Source organism: Mesocricetus auratus, unplaced genomic scaffold (genome assembly GCF_017639785.1).
Source record: "Mesocricetus auratus isolate SY011 unplaced genomic scaffold, BCM_Maur_2.0 Super-Scaffold_100026, whole genome shotgun sequence".
NCBI lineage: Eukaryota > Metazoa > Chordata > Mammalia > Rodentia > Cricetidae > Mesocricetus > Mesocricetus auratus.
This window is the reverse complement of record NW_024429207.1, coordinates 17,041,271-17,065,330: the sequence shown is the minus strand read 5'-3', so window position 1 is coordinate 17,065,330 and position 24,060 is coordinate 17,041,271. Positions and strand designations below refer to the sequence as shown.

The 24,060-nt window shown below is 47.0% G+C and overlaps 1 protein-coding gene and 1 long non-coding RNA gene across 6 annotated transcripts in view; one reads left to right on the top strand and one right to left on the bottom strand.

Moving 5' to 3' along the window:
- LOC121134101 overlaps window positions 1-20,437 on the bottom strand; it is a 34,764-nt gene extending 14,327 nt beyond the window's left edge. Inside the window, exons 1-2 of the long non-coding RNA XR_005871127.1 lie at window positions 20,313-20,437; window positions 671-804 (exon numbers count right to left, since the gene is read on the bottom strand). This is a non-coding gene — a long non-coding RNA (uncharacterized LOC121134101). The remainder of the gene's footprint in view (window positions 1-670; window positions 805-20,312) is intronic.
- Window positions 19,076-24,060, top strand: part of Mfhas1 (malignant fibrous histiocytoma amplified sequence 1) — an 85,803-nt gene continuing 80,818 nt past the window's right edge. For 3 of the 5 annotated variants that reach the window (XM_040731724.1, XM_040731726.1, XM_040731725.1), the window contains exon 1: window positions 19,076-22,652. In XM_040731724.1, coding sequence (XP_040587658.1) covers window positions 19,667-22,652 — 2,986 coding nt within the window. In that variant the 5' untranslated portion in view covers window positions 19,076-19,666. The remainder of the gene's footprint in view (window positions 22,653-24,060) is intronic. The other 2 variants (XM_040731722.1, XM_040731723.1) reach the window with 1 other exon arrangement.

The following is a 24,060-nucleotide window of genomic DNA, read 5'->3' as shown; positions in this document are numbered from 1 at the left end:
TTATAAGTTTGTGTGTTTATGATATATATATGTATATATATATGTATATATATGTACATACACGGGTGGAAGTCACAAGACAACTTGTGGGCATTGGTTATCTTTTTCTCTGTGGTTTCTGGGGATTAAACTGAGGCCGCCACTTAAGAGTAAGTGCCTTTACCTGCAAACCCAATGAGATTTTTTTCTTCTTGCTGATTTTTTAAAAAAATCTTCATTTGTATCTAATTTTCAATGTCATCTGGGTTACTGGTCACAATTAAGCAAGTCAACCAAATGCCAATCATTTGTGAGAAGTTCATAGGAAACCTAGCCATTTATGGTGGTGCTCTTCATCTGAGAGTGTGAAGGAGTTTCTGTCCTGACTGATCCCACAACTATTAGTCCCAAATACAGAGAAACTTCTATTAATTATAAATTGTTTGACCAATGGCTAAGGCTTCTTGTTGTCTAGCTCTATCTTAATTATTAACCCATTTTTATTAATGTATATATCTCCATATGGTCTTGGCTTTCCAGAAAATATACTCAGGTATCCTATCTTCCCAGCAGCCACATGGCGTCTCCCCTACCCCCAAGACTCTCTCTGCCTTCCTCTTCCCAGAATCTCTAGTCTGGTAGCCCCACCTGTACTTCCTGCCTTGCTATTGGCCAATCAACATTTACTCACCTGTTGAATGACTAACAGTGAGTTGTACAGCTTTGTGGTACTATGGATTGTGAGGACCAGAACAGGTAGAACTCTCAGGCATGAATCATCACGTTCATTCATCAATGAGAGTGACTGGTGATGAAATCACATCTCTGAAATAAATGTAGACATCTTTGTGTGTGTTTTCTCAGAGTTATTTTTGAGGCAATTTATGTCCTTTTTGGCACTGTCGTGTTAAAAATTTGATTAATAAGAAATGCATTTCACATTTTTATAATTTGTTACATTTTAAAAGTATGTCACTCACTTTATCCTGGATGCTTGCTGTCTGTCACCTTGACATCCTTTGCCTTGCTTGGCCCAATTTAGCTTGTATCTTAGCTTCTAAAAAAGAAATTCTCCTAAGAAATAACCTGGGGTAAGTATGCCACACAGGAGTATTAATGCTGCTATTGAAATAGTTCAAAGCATTTAGAACAATGGAGAAATCTTGCAATCATTGTACCCTGGCCCACTGATTTTAGCTCTTTCTTGGACTTCAGTCCCAGGGATTGAGTTGGGAGACACATGAACTGTACCACTTTTCTGATGACCGTTTTCTTTTTTCACTTTACAGGCTTCATACACCCAAACCAAATAAAAAGCATCTCTGGGGATGGCCTCCAGGATTCACCTGGCCAAGTAACCAGAGGACTCCATACCACAAATGAAGTTTGGAACCACTGTCACTAATAACAGAGAATTCCTGTCAAATGCATGTGAAATCCTTTGGGGGGTCATATCCTTCCCAATAATGCTTGGAAATCCACCAGTAAAATGGGACTTTGAATATGTCGGTTATAGGTACAGCACAAAGGTTCCACTAGTTATGCAATAGAATAGAGTAGTATAATCTATTTTTTTAATTAAATGAAGGCTCAATATAAATGACACCAGCTGGTAATGCCTTGGAAAAAAACAAAAAAAAACCAAACAAACAAACAAACAAAAAAAAATGTATTTTTGCTGAGGCAGCAATTTTGTGACCTACCTGCTTCAGACTCATTCTTGAAAGAGCATGGCTGACCTAGTCACCTGCTGCTTCAACAGACCAGTTTTTCACATGTGAGACCCTTCAGCTCGTAGATTTACATGGAAACTGCAACGAGCAGAAGGAAGGGCTAGTCTACTTGCAGGAGTCATTGCTTAAGGCTAAATTCTCTTAGTTTCTCTTTTTATACATTTAGTCAACTCACCTGTCTCCTTTTGTCCCTTGTTGCTCCTGTCCAGTTATCCTGGAGTAGCGGGTGGAAATTGTTTCACCCATAAATATTTCATTATGGACTAGTAAAAGACAGGAGCTTTAGAAATATTCCACTCATATCAAGGCACATCTAGTCATTGTTCCTTATTGTCTCCTGATTGTTTCCTTTCGCTCTCTGCTTTTACCACCCTCCCTCCCCTTCCTCCCTTCTTCCCTTCTCTTCCTATCTTCATACTCCCCACTCCCTTTCTAAACGTGGGTTATTTTTAGGACAGGGTCTCATGCACCCTAGGTAGGCCAGGAGCTGGCTGAGGCTGGGGATCACCTTGAACTCCCCATCTTGTTGATTTTACCACTGCAGTGGCTGGGATCGAAGCCTGGGTGCCACTACCCTGATTTGGAAGGTGCGGGGATGGAACCCAGGGCTTTTGGTACGCTGCCCTGACACTCTATCCATTGAACTATATCCAACAACTTTTTAAACCCACTGTGGTTTTTTCTTTTTAACAGTTTCTTTTCTGAGGCAGGGTTCTCATGTGTCCAGGCTATCTCCAGACTCCTCACACAGTTAAGAATGACATTGAACTTCTGATCTTCCTACAACTGCCTCACAAGTGCTGGGATTATGGGCGTGCACCACCACACCGGACAAGTATCTGATGCTGAGTGTGGACACAGGGATTCCTGCATGCTAGGCCATTTGGTGTATGCTACCAGCTGGGCCACAGTTCCAGTCCCTTTTTAGTTGTGTTTAAATGTACAACTCCGCAGTAGTAAGCCCATTGATTCTGTGGTGCAAACCTTGTTTGCTCTCCATCTCTAGAACTTACTTGTTCATTCTCTCAAACCGAGTCTCTGCGCCTGTTAAACACTAACTCCCAGCCTCCCTTCCTCTCCTGGAATATGATGACCACTGCTGTGCCATGTGTATGCGTCTGATAACTCTCAGCATCTCATGTGTAGGAACCTTCCCAGTAGTTCTTTTATGACGGGCTTATTTCACTTGGCTTGAAATTTCCAAAGTTCATCTTCCCTCTTCCGGGTTTTGCAATACTTTATCTTTTATTTTGCGAGAGAGGGTCTTGTGAAATAATGCAGGCAAGGCTTGACCTCACTCTGTAACACAAGCAGGTCTTGAACTTGGAATCCTCCTTGTTCCACCTCCCAAGTGCAGGGATTGCAGGTATGTGCTTCCATGCCCAGGCCAGGGTTTCCTTGCATACAGGTAATATTCTGTTGCTGAGTATCTTGCCTGGGTTTATCCCATTGTTTCATATTGTTTGTAGTTGTGTTATTTCAGCTTTTACTTATGAGTTCTCTGAATTCTCTGGAGGCAAAGATACATGCAAAGTATGTGGCAGGGCACTTTGCAAAAGCCAAAGAGCTGCACAGTCACAGAGCCAGTGCTGAGATTCAGCTCTCTGTAAGACGTTAAACAAGAGTGCTGTGACAAGCACTGCTCTTCCTCGTTGTTTGTTCCCAGCACTGGGGACAGAACACAAGCTCCACACATTCCAGACAAACACTGTGCTGCTGAACCTTAGCCTCAACTCATTTTGCCTGTTTCCTTTGACCTCTTGGCCATCTTGACTCATTTTTATTTATTTTTGTATGAGTGTTGCCCAGTTGCTCAGGCAACCAGCCTCAAGCCCACGGTGCAGCCCAGCAGGCCTAGAGTCTGTGTTCCTCCTGCCTCAGCCTCCCTAGAAAATGGGTTTATCAGCCTGTGACTCCAAACTTGGCTCAAGACAAAACACTTAAAATTATTTATTTTATCTGTATGAATGTTTTGCTTTCTGGTGCATGCCTGGTTCCCTTGGAGGCTAGAGCAGTCATTGGATCCCCCCTGGGCTGGAATTACAGATAAATGGAAGCTGAGAATCACTTCTGGGTCCCCTGGAAGAGCAGCAGTGCTCTTTGACACTGAACCATCCCTCCAGCCCAACATGGGCCACTTTTCAAATAAAAATAAACAGCTCTCCACAGTTGCAGGGCCACATTGTTTGGTTTTGTAGGAGTGGTATCTATCTCTCTTGTACCTCATGGTCAAGCATTCAGAAACAGAGAGACAAGCTCTTGCTCATCGAGCCTGGCCAGGAAACAGGATCCAACACACTGACTCAGCGCCTAAGCAATGGTCAGACAGTGTCTGAGTATTTGCCCCCAGGTACCATTTCTCAACCCATCTAAGTCATTACCATCTAAGTCATTATTCATCTAACTCTGTGCTGTGTGCTCACACTAGCAGGTCCTTCCTAATATCCTCTCTTGAAAGTATCCACCAGGTAGATGTTTGACAGGTGTGTGTGTGTGTGTGTGTGTGTGTGTGTATGTGTGTGTGTGTGTCTGTGTGTGTGTCTGTGTGTGTGTGTGTGTGAGAGAGAGAGAGAGAGAGAGAGAGAGAGAGAGAGAGAGAGAGAGAGAGAGAGAGAGAGAGAGAGAGAGAGAGAGAGAGAGAGAACACAGGTCTTTTGCATTGTTGATGTTTAGCAGGCAGGGGTAATCTGATCGTTCTGAATTTATTATAGTTGTATTACTTACATATTGACCGACCTGCATCTTGGAAGTATATTTTCTCTGATTCCACCATATCTTCCCAGTCTACTCTTTTGCTTGTTTGAGACAAGGTCTAGCTATGTATTCCTGGCTGGCCTAGAACTTGCTACATGGACTAGACTGTCCTTTGCCTCCTGAGTGCTAGGATTACAGACATTTGCCATCATGCCTAGCTTTGGTCTACTTTAAAAATAATAGACCAAGATCAGCATCAGAATATTATACTGACAAAACTAATTATAATTGTGTAACTCAGTGGTTCTCAGATGTTAACATTACAATTCATAGCAGTAGCAAAATTACAGTTACAGAGTAGCGAAGAAAATAATTTTATGGTTGGGGTTGCCACAACACGAGAAACTTTACTGAAGGGTTGAAGCACTAGGAAGGTTGAAAACCACTGGTCTAATTATTTAAAAAATGTATTAAATATGCTGGGCGGTAGTGACACAGTCCTTTAACCCTAGTATTGAGGAGGCATAGGCAGGCAGGCAGGTCTCTGTGAGTTCAAGGCCAGCCTGGTCTACAAAGTGAGTTCTAGGACAGCCAGAACTGTTACACAAAGAAACCCTGTCTCAAAAGGCAAAACACTGAATGACAAAAAAGTGTTAAGTACAAAGCTCAAATATGTTGAATTTCACACTATTTCAAAATTCCTTTCACTGACATATAAGTGGTCTATTACAATAAGTTATTTTTTGTGTGTATTTTGTTGCTGCTGTGGGTGCAGACATAGAAACCATTTTCATAGAAAGCCCTTGGAATTGCAGAAGGGAACATAGTTTTTATATCACACTGAGTCCAGCCAGCTTTACCAACTTGAAATCTTTACAAACCCCAAATATGGTATATAATAAAGTTCTCTAATCAAGTAAAAATAGTATTCAAAATATGTAAACATGGAGAAAACATCAACGGTAATGTCAGATGGAATTTAAATGTTGGGTCACTCTGTGATTCATAGTCTCTTTGGTTTGGAAATGGAGAATTCAATAAAGGCCCTAGATCTTTTCCCTCAAAAGCTGGTGTGCCATTCTGCTTATAGTTTTTTTGTTCATGGGTCTTCTGACGCATATTATCAGGCTTCAGATTAAGAATCTGATGTCAGGAGATGTTAGCCAAAGGACACACACTCACAGTTAGGTAGGATTAATGAACACGAGGTGTGCTGCACATCATGTTTACTGATGATATAGTGTTTTCCTGAAATATGCATTCATGCCACAAAATGGTAACTATGAGAGGTAATTGGCAAAACCTAACCCTTCTACCAAGCATATATACTTCAAGATATCATGTTGGCCATGATAAGTACATATAACTTTATGGTTAAGCTTTTAAAAAAAATCAACTGATTTCTAACCAGATGTGGACGTCATTTAACCCCTTCCTTCATAGTGGGTGGGGCTGGGAGGCACGGTGACTAGAGGGTGTTCATATGCTATGGAGTAAGGCAGGTAGAGAGTACACTGCAGTGCAAAGTGAATATTAATATCAGTTGTGAAACTTCACCTGTGTGTTAGTGAGCTTCTTGTTGCCGTTTTTTTAAACCCTGGGGACTGAATCCAGGAACCTCACATGTGTAAGACAATAGTCCATCTGAGCTATGTTGCCTGACCTGGTTCTGAAACTTCTAACTGGAATTCACTTAACTTCGATGGATTGATGTGAGCTTCCTCTCCACCCAAATGTGCCCTGCTCCTCAGCTTCCAATAGTGCCTCATACCCTCGCATGTAAGATCCTTTGCTAACATGTGTGTGGTAATTTTGACAAGGCTTTAAGCAATGTGCTCTGTTAAAACATCAGGCAAAGGCATGATGGATTATATGCTATGGAACCCATGTCTCCCCACCTGCTGTGAAACCTGGCCATGATGCCTTTGCCCACCAACATGGCCTTACCAACAGAATGCATTGGAGGTGCTGGAAAGACCCCGAATCTCTACAGCAGCCTTGTCAATGCAGACTCAGGGCCAAAGAGCCTGGCAGGATTAACATTAAGAAAAGGCAGAGTTTGCAGAACTTCAGCATCTGCTTCCTCATTTTTTTTTTATTTCTAGTTACAAGTCAGAGTTCTGGAAATGTTTTGTATTGTAATACTAAGCAACTAGATTCCTGACATTGTTGAAATGTATTTTTTTTAATCCAATTTTATCAACCCCTGGCAATTAGCCGGGACAAGGCGCACATGCTGGTGGAGTGCTACACTAAGGCCACGGAGGAAGCTTAGACTGACATTCCAGGAAGAGAAAGCTTTCCCTACGAACACACTCGCTCTCCAACAATCACGAACTGAAACACAGAGATGCAGCATTACACGGAAAAAGGGATTTCAGTGACTACTCAAAATATATGTCTGCTGCTGCGTGTATTTCTGAAAGATTTCTTAAAAACCTTATTTTATGTGTATGAGTGTTTTGCCTACATGTAAGTCTGTACACCACACATGTGTAGCGCATGCAGGAAGCTAGGAGAACGCATCTGATATCTGCTGGAACTGGAGTTGCAAACAGTTGTGAGCTGCCATCTGGGTGTTGGGAATCGAACCCAGGTCCCCTGGAAAAGTAGTCAGTGCTCTTAACCACTGAGCCATCTCTCCAGACTCATATGCATTCTTTTAAGTTTTATTTAATTAACATTTTTTCACTTATTTTGCATACCAACCACAGTTTCCCCCCTCTCTCCTCTCCCCCCTCCCATTTATCCCCTCCCCACCCACTCACCCTCCATCTCCATTCAGACAGGGCAGACCTCCCATGGTCTTGAGCAAAGCATAGCACATCAAGTTGAGGAAGGACTGGTCTCCTCCCCCTGCATCAAGGCTGGGCAAGGTAACCCAGCAATTATTCTGATGATAAAGATAGTGCCTACTATTGAAACTGTAAAATACAAGAAGAGAATAAAATTGATGTAATTCCAATAAGCAGAAATGAAAGTGACATTTGATGCATGTGGTTTTTTTTTGGGGGCTTCTTTCTATGACTATACATACACAATACAATAACACATGTTCCCATTTTAGATCAAAGTATAGTCATGTGTTGTATGGAAAACTGCATATTTTCAACACATATTACAAGATAGATGTTTTCAAGTGATTAAATTTTCTAAGAAATCCTTTTTGTTTTTAATGTGGTGCTGGGAACAGAATACAGGGCTTTCTGCCTGCTAGGCATGTGTCCTCCACTGACTGATCTACAGAGGAACCCTCTGGACACCAGCTCTATCATGTGTCCATGCTGATGTCTGGTTAACCCTTACTGTTGGAAGCCTGTGTATTTTCATTTTTCTCTACTTGATACTGTTATGTGTGGATCCTTGAATACATCTCTAGTTTTGAAATTCTTTTTAGGGTTTTGCAATATATTACTAATATTTTCTACAAGGATGTATTAACATGTACTCCCACCTACAATATATAAATGTATTCCTTTTCCTATTCCCTTATGAACATTGGGTGTTTGAAAGTCGATGCCAATTTGGTAAGACTAAACATGGCTTCTGCTAGAGTTTGAATATGTCTGCCATGGGTTCCTGTGATGAGGGACATCCAGTGATGAATTTGAGATTCATTGAGGTTCATATTAAGGTTTGGTGGGTCTTTAATATGTTGATCTAGTATGAGGTCTTTATCATCATCATCATCATCATCATCATGTGTATGTGAGTTTTGTCTGTATATATATATATCTGTGCACCACATATGTGCAGTGCCTGTTGGTGCCAGAAGAGAGTGTCAGATAGCCTGGAACTGGAGTTATACAGGTTTTGTAAGTCACCATGTGAGTGCTGGTATATGAACCCAGGTCCTCTGCAAGAGCAGTCAGTGATTTTAACCACTAAGGCATCTATCCAGCTCCAGTGGGAGGTTTTCTGCTATCCCAGAGTGCTGTTTCTTGATAAGATTAAGGTAGTTCTTATGGGGCTCTGACTTAGTTCTTACAAGAGGTTCTTCTAAGAGAACGGGTCTGCTGAGCCAGTGGACAGTCTGCATTCCCAGCAACACAGGAGGCTGGGGTAGGATGACAGCAAGTTCAAGGCCTGCCTGGGAACAATGTGAGTTCAGAGCATCCTAGACAACATAGTGAGAACTTGCCTCATATGTTTTTAAATTTATTCTTTCATATATTACATCCTGACTGTGGTTTCCCTTCCCATCAATTTTCTTTTTTTTTTTCCACAGGCAGGGTTTTTCTATGTAACAGCCCTGGCTGTCCTGGAACTCACTCTGTAGACCAGGCTGGCCTCGAAGTCACAGAGATCCACCTGCCTCTGACTCCCAAATTCTGGGACTAAAAGCGTGTGCTACCATGCCCAACCAATTTTTTTTTTTTTTGGTTTTGGTTTTTCAAGACAGGGTTTCTCTGTGGCTTTGGAGGCTGTCCTGGAACTCGCTCTGTAGACCAGGCTGGCCTTGAACTCACAGAGATCCGCCTGCCTCTGCCTCCCGAGTGCTGGGATTAAAGGCATGTGCCACCAACGCCCGGCTCAGCCAATTTCTTTTTAATTTAAGACAGATCTTTATATAGCCTAAGCTGGCCTTGAACCTGCTACAGCTGAAGATGACCTTGAACTCCTGATGTTCCTGCTTCTCTCTACTTCCCATGTACCGGGATGACAGACATGCACCACTCCAGTGGTTTATGCAGTGTCAGGGAGCAAACTAGGTTTTTGTGCATGTTAGGCTAACACTCTACTAACTGAGCTACATCCCCAGCCCCACCCCAAGGTTAACATATTAACACACACACACACACACACACACACACACACACACACACACGTAGGAATCCAGCTCAGTGACAGGGATCTTGACAGATGTATGCATGAGACCCTGAGTTTAACCTCTAGTACCACAGAAAGAGAAGAAACAAAGCAATACAGGAAACAGCAAACCTGGCCACTGCCCGGATGCTCTAATTTTCCCATCTGACTAAGTCACCTCTCCATCTAGCAGGTGCCCCGACTACTGGGATTCAGGCTACCATGGGGCTCTCAGCCGAGCCAAGCTGACTTCAGTTCCATGCACTTGAACCTTCAGAATGGCCTGCGACGTAAACCTCTTTCCTTTAGAAAGTGGCTATCTAACTTCAAGACTGTAAACCTCTGCTGTGTAGTAAGTTTAAGTGAAAGTCTCAGGACATTCGCTCTAGTGACAGGAAGTGGACTGGTTTAAGTTGTCACTTTGAGGAATCCACGTGGGACAAATGGCTGCTGAGCAGACAGGGGGCAACTAAAAACAACAAAATGCTGAATTTACACAAACACTATAGAGTTGTACCTCACACTGTGTTTCCGAAGAACATGTTATATATTCCCTGTCAGATTTAATGTTACAAACTAAAAAAAGAAAGAGAGAGAGAGAGAGAAAGCTCTCCATCTTAAGACTGCACAAGGAAGTAATGAGTCAAAATACGATATTTTTCCTATGCTTACTGATTTTCTTCTAATGAAAATGTTTACCCATTTTTCTACTATAGTATTTATCTTCAGCAAATTGGCTTGTAGACATTCTTATATATTTCTAAGATAAATTCTGCCACAGGTATTGAAAATCTTCTTTGTCATAGCTGCTCATGGCATTTCCCCCTTGTGTATCCCAAACTGTCATACATTACGAGAGCCTAGCCCTCAAGCAGGCTTGGGGAATGGATGGAATGGGCTAGCCACAAGCAGGCCTTGGGAGCGCTGAACACATCTGGTTTCTCTCAAATATCCCTATTTCAATTGCCAGAATCTTACCATTTTCTACAGTGGCTCTGACTTGATTAAAAATTGCCATGCAGGGTCTGGTGACCCTTGGCTGAGCGTTAGACTGAACTCTTACATTTTTACTCTGCTTTCTTCTGACTGCTTCAGATGAGGCGGCCTTGGCCCAGAGTTCCTCTTCGCTCCTAACTTTACCTCGTTCAAAGATTGTAAGAACAGAGCAGATAGCACACGGCTCCTGGCTGGAAGAGGACTCACTTCTCTTGGGTCTGCTTTGGTTGAACCATATGGCTGGAAGCACTGCAACTTGTGTTCCAGACAAGGCTTGCTAAACTAAAATGCTTTAGCTTCAAAGAACAGAACCCAAGTTGAAGACAGTCTAGTAAAAATGCATGGGTTTGTTGTAATTTTTATTCCGTGTATGTGTGTGTGTGTGTGTGTGTGTGTGTGTGTGTGTGTGTGTGTGTGTAGATGGTAGTGTTGGGGGTGCCACAATGAGATTGAATAGGTCAGAGGACAACTTGAGGGAGTCTATGCTCTCTTTCAAACACGTGGGTCCCTGGCATTGAACTCAAGTTATCAGGTCCAACGGAAGATACCTCTACCGGCTGAGCCATCTCACTAGCCGAATTTATTGTACTATTTTAGAACATAGAATGTAGTTAGGATATAACTAACTACCAGTCAAAAACCTAAAACACTGAAAACCTGAGAAGTGGGCCTGGAGAGATGGCTCAGTGGTTAAGAGTACTCACTGCTCTTCCAAAGGTTCTGAGTTCAATTCCCTGCACTCACATGGCAGCTTACAACTGCCTGATGCTACCTTCTGGTGTGCAAATGTAAACGCAAAGTACCCATATACATAAAATATATAAATAAAACAAATCTAAGAAAAAGAAAACCTGAGGAGTATGATTTCTATCTGTTATTATTATTGGCTTTTTCTGTATTGTTTTGGAGGCTGTCCTAGAACTAGCTCTTGTAAATCAGGCTGGCCTTGAACTCACAGAGACCCACCTGCCTCTGCCTCCTGAGTGCTGGGATTAAAGGCGTGCACCACCAACGCCCGACTCTGTTTTATTTGCTTTCTTATCTGTTATTTATCTGCTCCATTCTTCCCCCATGGACTCTCTGCCTGTCCTTCCTCCCTTCTTGTTCCTGTTTGCTCTTGATGTAGCCCTGTCTGACCTGGAACTTGCTGTGACTGCCAAGCATCTCTGGAGGCGGGAAGACCCACCTTTAATCTGGGCAACACCTTCTGGGGACAGTCTATATAAAGACACAGGAGAAAGAAGCTTTTCTCTCTGTCTGGTTGCTCTCATCTGGCTAGCAAGTCCGCCTATTCGTTCACTGGCATTAAAGTCTACTTCTTCAGGATTCCAGATGAGACATCCAGCATTGTGGACTGAGCAACTACTGGATTCGTGAACTTTCTATTAGTAAACAGCCATTGTTGGACTAGCTGGATCACAGCCTGTAAGCCACTCTAATAAACTGTGGTGGTTTGAAAGAAAATGGCCCCCAAAGGTAGTGACACTATTAGAGTGTGGCTTTGTCGGAGGAAGTGTGTCACGGTGGGGGCAGACTTAGAGGTCTCTTTTGCTTAAGCTTCTCTCAGTGTGACTGTCAGTTGACTTCCTGTTGTCTGCAAGAGGTAGCACTGCAAGTCAGTCACCCCATTTAAATGTTTTCTTTATAAGAGTTGCCATGGTCATGGCGTCTCTTCAGAGCAATGAAAACCTTTAAGAGAGAAGTCTAACAGCATATCTCATATATGTATTCATTCATTCTATGGGCTCTATTTCTCTAGAGAACCCTGGGAAATGCAAGTGTGTACTACCCTTGCAAGAGACCAGAGTTACATTCCCAGTACCTACTTCAGCTGTGTCACAGACCACCTGTGACACTCAGTAGGTGACCAGATGCTCTCTTCTGGCCTCTGCAAGCACCTTCAGTCATGTGCACACACACACACACGCACACACACACACTTAAAATAAGTCTTAAAAATTAGAACAACAAGGTTCAAAAAGAAGGTCCTAGTATTATAAATGTGTGACCCACTTATAAATTAGGCACATTAATCTTTTTTAGTGGGACGTGTTTTTAAAAACTGTACCCATTGAAGTAAAATCTTGAAGCATCTATTTGGCTCACTGTCAGCAACTCTCATGTAATTTCTACCATGTCACTGAATCCCCAATAGAGTTCATGTGCCACACACATTAATCCTTGGAAGGAGTAAGTGGAAGTTACAGCCGCCTTGACTTTCTCTGGCCGGTGGAAAACTGTGAGGTCTGTGGAGAGTGATGCCTCACTGTGCCTTGCACATGGGTACAGACAGGCACCTGGCACAAAGCAGACTCAGGGCTCCTCTTGCATTCCATCGCCCCTCCCCCACAAAAGTCATTTCAAAGTGCAAAGTGAACCACAGTCAGCCTCATTAGCCACAACTATCTCACAGGTGTTTTCCGTTCATCTTTTCCCGGGCCAATTTGCCTTCTTTTTCTCGGGAAAAGAATATCTGCAGCCAGTAAACATGGTGGTGGTGAGGAGACAGTTCCCAGAGAAAGTTCCAGAATTTCAGGTGACAATGTGATAAATCCTTTGGCCTCCAGGGAAATCAACTAGCCCCTGCCAAACATCTTCAGCTGAAAGTACTGTCGACAGATGCCAAAAGTACATGGCTGTTTGTTTTCCTCCATGGAGAGCCCCTGTGTTCCCACTTGACTAGAAAGCGAGAGCAAGCCGGTGTTCAGGTTAATGCTGCTCATTCCAAGATAAATTTGCTTTCTGTAGACCCAGGGAAAGAGCAAACAATAGACATATTGGTGCAACTTGCCTCTGCCCTCTGGAGAAGCTGACATCCCAGATGCATTGTTTATGCTCCCCGTTTGCAACCAGGTGACGAGTCTCAGGCTGCTTCCCCAGTGCAGATGGGCACTGGCTTGCATGTAAGCCAGATGGCACATGAGAGGCAGATTTATTAAATTTGGAGGAAAGAAAGGGTGAGGCCAAAAAGAAAAATTAGTGCAAACAAGAGAGGCCTGGGCTGTGCCTTTCATCTCAGCTTCATCCATTGGTGTTTGAAAAATACCCTTAGCAAAATATAGACTATGAACTGTGCTTTTAATTGAGATGCATGCTATATGGACACTCATATTAAATCCCTTCTGTGCAAAGCAAATCAAACAACAGCTACCAGACAGTCTGTGTTCCTTTCTTGCTGTAATGGGACTGGATGTCAAGCTCTCACCCTGAGTGTGGGGAGATTGGGCTTAATGGGTTTTTGCCTGCCCAGAGTGATGCTCTTCAAATTTTTCTGTAAGAGCCCAGAACAATGGCCCCTGAAGCCAATGCCAGCTCTCCTCTGTCCTTGGGCTTATTACTCACCCTCCAACGTCAAACACAGCCAGGTCTCAGGGACCCAAGTCTGGCACATCTACCTCCCCAAACCCTCAACCACAGGGATCAGTGTTGTTCTCTGCCATGCTCTGAGTGTTGATTCTACCATTCTGTAACTTTGAGTTCATTTCTGGGGTGATATGGAGAGCCTACTTCTCAGAGAAGTTGTGAGAATTAGATGAAATATGGCATGAAAACCACACAGCACCATGCCTTGCAGACATTGAAATTCATAACACACCTCAGCCCCTAAGACTGGCAGTTACTCCCCGATGTTGCAGTCATCAGGGCTCAGTATCAGGGGTTTCCATGGCATGACTCAAACACTTCGCCTTCATTTTTAACAATGCGATGAGGACAAGAGTGGACATTTCTACCCAAGCAGTCACCTCTGGAGGACTGCTGCCTTCATCACGGACAGCAGGGTGGGGCCCCATACTTCTCCTCTCTTGTAACTTTTGGACACAGCCAGCGGTTTGCAACACAGTTCCTCCCTCTCTGGCTAAAGATAGCACAGATAACCTCACCTCCACCATTTTGAATAGACCATCTCCATTTTATTTTGGTGTTACAGAAATGAAGGCTGTCTGAGGAAAAACAGGAAGAGGGAAAGAAACAGATAAAAGACCTTCATCCTAAAAAGTTCAGAGCTTGTTGCAAAGAGACACAGTAGCCACTCTTCCCAGACTTCCAGGGGGAGTTCAAGACCAGGCAGGTCCTTTCCATACTCCAAAGCTAGCCAGAACCTCCAGCCATGGGTACCTTTACTTCGGCACTCCAAAGCCGCTGAGTCAGTGAAATCAGAACTATTGGGAGAGCCTAAATTTGTTGAATGAAGTGGAGGAGCTGCATTTCTGGGGCACAATGTTTTCTGGAACTCCTAAAGCAGAAAAAAAATAGCTGCCTTTAAAGACCCAGTAGGTGAAGCAGCTGTACTCCGATCCCAGGTCGCCTGATTTTGAGCCCAGAATGTCTCTCATTGTGGGAAACCCCATAGTTTTGTGTGAACCAGAACATTAGGTCGCTTCAGCAAAAAGGTTGAATAGCTACTGGCAAAATTAGAATTCTATGGCAGAGTGTGCTTAACTGAGTTTTAGACTCATGCCTCTTAATGCAGGTAGAATAATGTGACCAGGCAAGGCAGGATGATGAGTTCTCTCCTAAGAAGCTCTCCCTGTGTCTCAGGGAATCCCGGTCAGTTGTCTCTGTATTTTCAGTCATTTGGTAGCACTTACTCCAATTGCAAACTTGATCCCTGGGAGGAAATAATTAATGCTGATAGGGTTCTTAAAAAAAAAAACCTCAACTGTAATAGGACACCAAATACTCTATAGAAGGGAAGAAACCAGTATCCAAAAGAAGTTTCCCATTTCAATAATAAGTATTTGCAGGAAAGGAAAGGATGAAGCGGCCTCTGAGAGAGCAAGTCTGATGACCAGATGGAGATGGAGCTTGTGGAGTGGAACAAGGAGACTTCAGTCTGGGTGTGAGTCAGACCAAGAGAGAAATCTGTCATGATGGAAGAGAGTCAACTATGCTGAAGACAGGATGGGAACTCGCAACTGGTGTTTGTGGCTGGTCTTATTTAGGGATAAGAGCAGGCTGTCATTCAGTCTGGCATTGACAGATATGTAAATGGACAATCTTTATCTGGGATGCCCAGGATGCTCCTGTCAGTTTAGGCACATCTCCATGGCCTTGCTGAAGACACTGCCTTACGTTCTCTCTGTCTCTCTATCTGTCTCTGTCTGTCTGTCTCTCTGTCTCTGTCTCTCTGTCTGTCTCTGTCTCTGTCTGTCTGTCTCTGTCTGTCTGTCTGTTTCTCTCTCTCTCTCTCCCTCCATCCCTGAACAGACTGTATGCCCCAAACTTTAGGCCAAGACTCCATTCATGGGATGTCACTGTATCCACAAAGCAGCTGCCCCAGGGCTGACTGTCAGTGGAAGAGAAGCAAGTTAAACAAAAAGACCAACACTGGAAGGCTTTAGAACGTTCATGGATTGGATCCACGGCATCAGACAAACTTCCAATAGTCAGTCTTCCTTTGCCAAACTGAGACTGCTGTGTTCTGAAAAGGGAGCGAGGAGAAGCACCCCATTTGCAGGATGTGGGAGTAGCTACAGAGGCCCACATTCCATGTGCTTAAGTGTATACATGCTACTTCATGCTAGCAAATGTGGCTCCTACTTGTCCTAACCTGGGCTCCATCCATGTGGGCACACAGCTAGTGATGCCCCATGTTCATCCCTAGGCCTCAGGATGAGCTCACGATTGGTCCCTCCTGAAGGGGCAGAAAGCACTGCCTCATCCAATTTGTGTTAGCCAACTTCCAGTTATTACCACTGACAGTTGCTACGGTCAATTTACCAAAGGAAAAGCTTTACTTTGGTCCATTCCAAGATCAATTGGTACTGCTGGATTTTGTGCTCTCAGCAAAGCAGGGTATCAGAGAGGGGGGCAGGTGACAGGAGGGTGCTCGTTTCATGGAAGCTGGCATGTGAAAGAGAGAGAGTGGGAGGGGTGATGTTCCACTCTTCTCTTTGAGGACACAGTCCCAAGGACCCCGCTTCGTCTAACCATGTCTCATTTCATAATGTTACCTCCCAATAGTGCCAGGCTAGGGACGGATCCTTTAGCATGTGAGCCTTTGGGGAAATCCCAGACCCAAACTCCCCATCTAGGCTGGAAGCTGATGGCATCTGAAATTTAAGGTCTTTCATATCTAAAATGTTCTAGAAGGCAGAGGGGCATGTCAGAAAATTAACCACTTGGAGTTGGAGCATGCGCTCAGGAGGTCAGGATGGGTGTGCATGGCAGAAGTTATACATAACACAGTTCCTCTCTCCCTCCCTCCCTTCTGTTATTTAAAACATTCTTTCTCTCGGTTTGCCATTTTAGTTTTCAGTAGACTGGCTTCCAAAGAACTCCATTCTCTTCTTTATTTGAAACACCAAGTAGCCCAAGTTGGCTTCACACTTTAAATCCTCTCGCTTTAGGTCCTTAGATACTCGGGTAACAGGCATGCACTGACACACACAGCTTCCTGGAACTCTGGAACAGGCATCTCCCAAACTTCCGCTGTATTATCTGGGCTCCAGGAAGATACTTTCCCTCACATGCCTGAGACCCTCGGTTCCAGCTCTAGAGCTGTGTTGGGATGGGGATGTGGGGGGTCTCTCTTGCCACAGGGATCTTGAAGGACTTGGCAAGTAGAAAATAGTTCCTTGCAGGCTAACTTACCTCATTTATGCCAGATTTGGGAGGGGGCATACCTAAAGGCTGACAGGCTGGACCCCACTCAGCATTCTTTATCACATAAACAAACAGATTCTCTGAGATCAAAGGGAGAAGAGTTTTCTGAAGACATTTATAATGGAAGGATACTAATGCTCTGATGGCTCCAAAGGGCAACAGCTTAGTAAGGGCTTTTTAGATGCAATCTAAACCACTTTAGGACCGATGTAGAGCTATTTAAGATGCATCGGGGCACTGAGGTCTTGCCTGAGTTTCCTCCTCAGGCAAAACTTCAGATTATTACATTTATTAAAAGCAGAAGATTCAGAGATCACACTCATGAACATGGGGGGGTGCTCAAGTGCAGGCTTCCTAATATTTACTGGCAGATTATAAATTGCTTAATGTCTTTGAGGCCTTTCCTATCTCTGTGAAAAACAAAAGGGTCAGCCTCCATGATTTAGAACACACACACACACACACACACACACACACACACACACACACCACCACCACCACCACCACCACCACCACCACCACCATCATCACCACCACCACCACCAGCTCTAAGAGAATATTGGAATCTTCCAGTGTTCAGTTTCTCAGGAAGTCCTTCAGAGTAAATGCAGATAAATATTGACTACCAAATTACTAGTTTTACCTGAAGTATCCAAGACTAATCCTGGGACTGCCCTTTCCTTTTTCTTCCTTCCTTCCTTCCTTCCTTCCTTCCTTCCTTCCTTCCTTCCTTCATTTCCTCCCTCCCTCCTTCCCTCCCTCCCTCCCTCCCCTTGGGTTTTACAAGAGAGGGTTTCTTTGTGTAGTCCTGCTGTCACAGAACTCACCCTGTAGACCAGGCTGTCCTTGAACTCACTGAGATCCACCTGCCTCAGCCTCCCAACTGCTGGGATTAAAGGTGTGAGCCTCTGCATTCGTATTACAGGATGCTTGCCCAGGACTTGGTGATTAATTATCATTGGGGTGGCTGTTCTGTCAGTTTCTTTCTTGGAAGAAACAAACACGCTGAACACGTATATGTTCTATGTGTACGGAGTAAAGCTAGAGTGTGGCAAGCAGTGGATTTAACCAATTCAATTCAAATCCCTGAGGCTGAAAACTATTGGGTTACTTAAAAAATCTCTTGTATCTATTTTTTTTAGAAATTCATACATGTATACAATGAATATCGATAATTACTTCCTTCCATTTTTCCCTTCAACTCTCTCATCCCCTTTTCCATCCTGACTTCATGTTCTTCCTCTCCTCTGTCTTTCCTTCTTTGCTGTCTAGACTCTATAGAATCCAATTAGTGCTACCCTTATTTGCATGGTGGGACCAACTGCATTGGCAACCTATCGGAGGCCACGCCCTCAATGAACGTGACTATCCTTTTCAACCAGCCATTACCTGCCAACGGCTCCTCAGAGAAGGGGATGAACCACCCATGAGGCAATGTTGGAGGTGATACCCATGGTCTTTGATGGGTATCATGGCTTTGATAAGTTCAGAGGAGATTACTTAGTATAGATATGATCTCAGACCAACTTCCTCTTAATGGAAAACAAACCCAAATTGAGCACAGCGAAAATATGTGATACCACCATCATTTTTTTTGAGTCCCCAGAGCAATAATGTCGGAGTCAAAAGGTAGCATGTTTCATGCAGTTGTGACGCTAAATGGGAGAGCCCAAACAAGACATCCTGCATTACCTCTGACCCTCAACCATCCACAGCAGGTCAGAGAGGTGCTGGCTCAAACCAGGGCAGTTGAAATATGAGCTTTAGTTGACCTAGTACACACGGGCTCCAGTAACTGTCTATCAAATGGATTGAAGATTGTCCACTCTCATCTATCTGCCTTTTGTTTAACCATCCTCTCGTTCTAAGCTCCTTTGGCAATGGGTCCCTGAATTCTGCCTGTTACATAATTGTGTGGGTGTAGGGTGTAGGGAAGGGAAAGTGAGTCTGAGTACGGAAGTCAGATAAATCCTAGGCGTTAGGGATGGTTAAGAAATCCTTAGAGACCTAGGGCCAACAAAGAGCCTGATGCAGGGCAGCCCAACCCGAGGACCCCAGAGCCCCACACCAACCTTGAAGATCCCATCCGGTGAGCCTCACAGAGGGACAAGGTCCCAGCCACTAACCCCACCATGCAAGACACCCCCAAGCCTGTCAGTTTGCGCTCCCTTGCAACTCCCGCCCCCGGGGCGGTGCCGGGAACAAGCGGCGCCCTCCGCCGGTCACGTGGGGGCCGCTCCACCGGGCGGCGCTGTAGCTTTCCGATCCTGCCCTGCCAGCGCCGGGGACGCGGAGCTCGCGCTCCCGCCCGAGCCGCGGGGAAACGGAGACAAGGAGACGCCGCCGCCCCCCGGCGCCCCGGCCCTGCGCCCGCAGCATGCCGGCAGGGGAGCCGAGCGCTGCCCTCCTCCAGCAGCTAGCGGAGGCGACGCCGCCGGCCTCTGGACCGCCGCTGCGAGGGTAGCGGGGCTGGAGTCGGCTACCCAGGCGGCGCGAGGCGGGCGGAGCTGGAAGAGGAGCAGGCATCCTCCGCGGCGCGGCGGGCGGCGGCCCTGCCGCCCGGCGCGCCCATGGCTCGGGAGCACGGAGAATGCGAGCCGCGTTGCGCGGCCGCAGCCCAGCTCCGCGCCGCTTGCCCGGAGCCCCCCAGAGCTGCCTGCGTCGCCGCCGCCCCCCAGCTGCGGGCGCCCGGCCGCTGGCTGCGCTAGGACCCACGGCCGCCGGCCGCGCAGGGGTGGTGGCCCGGGAGCATCGGGAGCCAGAGGGCCCGGGCGCCGGCCGGGGTGCAGCGCGGCATGCAGCTGTGGGCTCCGGTGCCGGCGTGAGGGTTGTCGGCGCGGGGCCCCGCCATGGCTGGCAAGGACAGTGGCAACCTGAAGACCGTGAGACTGTGGCGGGACGCCGCCCTGCGCGCCAGGAAGCTGCGGAGCAACCTGCGCCAGCTCACGCTCAGCTGCCCGGGGGCCGGAGGCGATCCACTCGAGTCCTCCGACGCCCCCCAGCTGGTGCTGCCGGCCAACATCGGGGACATTGAGGTGCTGAACCTGGGGAACAACGGCCTGGAGGATGTGCCTGAAGGTCTGGGGTCGGCTCTGGGCAGCCTTCGCGTCTTGGTCTTGCGCAGGAACCGCTTTGCCCGGCTGCCCCCTGCAGTGGCGGAGCTAGGCCATCACCTTACGGAGCTGGACGTGAGCCACAACCGGTTGACAGTCCTGGGTGCCGAGGTGGTGAGCGCCCTAAGGGAGCTGCGCAAGCTCAATTTGAGCCACAACCAGCTGCCAGCTCTGCCTGCCCAGCTGGGTGCCCTCGCCCACCTGGAGGAGCTGGATGTCAGCTTCAACCGGCTAGTGCATCTGCCAGATTCCTTCTCCTGCCTCAACCACCTGCGCACCCTCGACGTGGACCACAACCAACTCACCGCCTTTCCCAGGCAGCTGCTGCAGCTGGCTGCCCTGGAGGAGCTGGACGTATCCAGCAACCGGCTGCGAGGCCTACCTGAGGATATCAGTGCTCTGCGTGCCCTCAAGATCCTCTGGCTGAGTGGGGCCGAGCTTGGCACCCTGCCCGGCGGCTTCTGCGAGCTGGCCAGTTTGGAGAGCCTCATGTTAGACAACAACGGGCTGCAGGCTCTGCCCGCCGAGTTCAGCCGCCTGCAAAGGCTCAAAATGCTCAACCTCTCGTCCAACCTCTTTGAGGAGTTTCCTGCTGCGCTGCTGCCCCTGGCTGGTCTGGAGGAGCTCTACCTTAGTCGCAACCAGCTCACCTCAGTGCCATCTCTTATCGCCGGGCTGGGCAAGCTTCTCACCCTGTGGCTGGATAATAACCGCATCCGCTACTTGCCGGACTCCATTGTGGAGCTGACTGGCCTGGAGGAGTTGGTGCTTCAGGGCAACCAGATCGCTGTCCTGCCCGACAACTTTGGCCAACTCTCCCGGGTGGGCTTGTGGAAAATCAAGGACAACCCACTGATTCAGCCCCCTTACGAAGTCTGCATGAAGGGAATCCCCTACATTGCAGCTTACCAGAAGGAATTGGCTCATTCGCAGCCAGCGGTGCAGCCCCGCCTCAAGCTGCTCCTGATGGGCCACAAGGCTGCAGGAAAGACCCTGCTCCGACACTGCCTCACTGAGGATAAAGTGGAGGGAGACCAAGGAGGAGGGGACAAGGAGAAGAGCTACCTACTTTTCCCTCCCCTTGGGAGCAAGGGCATCGAGGTGACCAGCTGGACTGCGGATGCCTCCCGGGGCCTGCGGTTCACTGTGTATGACTTGGCTGGTGATGAAAGCTATGAAGTGATACAGCCTTTCTTCCTCTCCCCAGGAGCCCTGTATGTGCTGGTGGTCAACCTGGCCACCTATGAACCTCGCTGCTTTCCTACTACTGTGGGCACCTTCTTGCATCGGGTGGGGGCCCGGGTGCCTCACGCCGTGGTGTGCATTGTGGGCACGCACGCGGACCTGTGTGGGGAGCGGGAGCTTGAGGAAAAGTGTCTGGACATTCACCGCCAGATCGCCGTCCAGGAGAAGCACGATGCAGAGGGCCTAAGTCGTCTAGCCAAGATAGTAGATGAAGCCCTGGCTCGGGACTTCGAGCTGCGCTCTGCCAGCCCCCACGCGGCCTACTACGGCGTTTCAGACAAGAACCTTCGGAGGCGCAAGGCCCATTTTCAATACCTGCTTAACCACCGGTTGCAGATCCTCTCTCCCGTGTTGCCTGTGAGCTGCAGGGACCCCCACCAATTGCAACGCCTTCGCGACAAGCTGCTCTCTGTAGCTGAGCACCGAGAAATCTTCCCCAACTTACACAGAGTCCTGCCTCGATCCTGGCAGGTGCTGGAGGAGCTGCACTTCCAGCCGCCTCAGGCACAGCGACTGTGGCTGAGCTGGTGGGACTCTGCCCGCCTTGGTTTGCAGGCAGGGCTGACGGAGGACCGGCTGCAGAGTGCGCTTTCCTACCTGCATGAGAGCGGCAAGCTGCTCTATTTTGAGGATAGCCCGGCCCTCAAGGAGCATGTCTTCCACAACCTCACCCGCCTCATTGACATCCTCAATGTCTTCTTCCAGAGAGATGCTTCACTGCTGCTGCATAAACTGCTCCTGGGGACCAGTGGAGAGGGCGAGGGAGAGGGGGAAGGCTTCCCCACTGTAGCGGTGCCCACCCCGGGTCAGGATCCACTCCGGGCTACCCAGCTTCATCATTATGTGGAAGGCTTTCTGCTGCATGGGCTCCTTCCAGCCCATGTCATTCGGTTGCTGCTTAAGCCTCATGTCCAGGCCCCGCAGGACTTGCAGCTCCTACTGGAGCTGTTGGAGAAGATGGGACTGTGTTACTGCCTCAATAAACCCAAAGGCAAGCCTTTGAATGGCTCCACAGCTTGGTACAAGTTCCCATGCTACGTCCAGAATGAGGTGCCCCACGCAGAGGCCTGGATCAATGGGACCAACCTAGCTGGGCAGTCTTTTGTGGCCGAACAGTTGCAGATCGAATATAGTTTTCCCTTTACCTTTCCACCTGGATTGTTTGCCCGCTACAGTGTCCAGATCAACAGTCACGTGGTGCACAGGTCGGATGGGAAATTTCAGATCTTTGCATATAGAGGGAAAGTTCCTGTGGTGGTGAGTTACCGACCCGCCAAGGGGGTCCTGCAGCCAGACACCCTGTCTATTGCTAGCCATGCATCATTACCAAATATATGGACCGCGTGGCAAGCCATCACCCCTTTGGTAGAGGAACTGAATGTCCTACTTCAGGAATGGCCTGGACTGCACTACACTGTGCATATCCTCTGTTCTAAGTGCCTTAAGAGAGGGTCCCCCAATCCACACGCTTTCCCAGGTAGGTGGAGAAGGGTGTTGGGATTGGTGGTTTGTGTTACGTTGCGTTTTGGGGGACATTTGTTTCTCACGTGGCGGGATGTTTCTGTAGCCTCATAGGATCTCCAGGAAAGCTTTCCAAGGTGGAGCCAGGGTGACCGTGGCATAAGCCAAAGCAACACGAAACACGTCACTCGGTGTCATTCTCTTCTAATAGGGGGACTCATACTGCCAAATTTAAAACACCTGCAAGTCTCCCTTATTCTTCTTTGAAAGTCAGCTGCATTGTGTGGAGGGAAATCAGGTGATGTCACAGAAGCTGGGATGAGGGGGACGTTAGCCCTGTGCCGAGTCCCTGTTCTCATAACCATTGGACACATGTTGTCAGAGGGAGGAGCTGGAGTCTGTGTCGGTGGTCATATTCTTTTGTTTAAAGTCCTTGGGTGGCCAGCAAGTCAGAGTCAGGGCTGGCGTTGCTTGAGAAATCTGAAGAATGTTCTGTAACTGGGCTGAGTGATGGTTGAGTGGGCTGTGATGCCGCCTTCTCTGGAGAGTACAGACGTGGCCAGCTCAGGACAGAGAGGATTCTTCTCGGAGGGGAATTTCCTCCAATATTTCCTGGCAATTTCGAGTTTTATAGAAGTCGCCAGACATGCTTCTCCGATAAATGGGGCTTTCCAATGGTGGTTTATAAGTAACAGAAGGGAAAGCAAGAAAAGAAAGACCATGAGTCTCCTAGGGAATGTTTCCTAATAGAGTCATCTTTTTGGCCTTTGTCTTTTGTCCATTTCTTTTGTAAACAGTTATAGGCCAGTAAGAGAGTTTGAGGACTGGGCTTGGGGTTTAAAAGAAAGAAGAGTTTTTAAAGAGAGTTTTAAAGATGCACAAGACGGATCAGCAGGGTATGGATGTTTTCCGCCTGCCCCCTCCCTCACATATGCATGGCCTCCCAGTCCTCATCCATTATCCTGTGTGCAGGTGCAGGCCATTTGCTCCTCCCTCCACCCTCTGGAGCGAGCCCTGCCTCGTTTGGACTTCCTAGCTTACATTAGAGCTCGCCCTGGGTATTTATTCCCGTGGGTTTGAGCAAACGTGTAATGAATGACAGGTGTCCGTCAGTGTAGTGTTTTCCAGAGTAGTTGCCTGTGGGAAACTGCCCTGGGAACTCCTGGTCTTTTTCTGCTTTGCCTGGATATTTTTTATCCTGGTTAATTAGTCTCAAGTCTTTAGCTAGAACTGTTTCCTCATCGTTTGTAGTTCATTAACAGCTCATTTGTGTGTGGGCTTACTTGGTGGATAGTAGCACAAGCATCTTTGGCAAAAATCCTGTAACAATAGTGTCATGGAGCTTGTCTCACCCCCCACCAGACAGGGGAGCCTGAGGGGGGTGAGTGAATGCTATTCTGATCTCTGTCTTAGTGGGAGTGCCA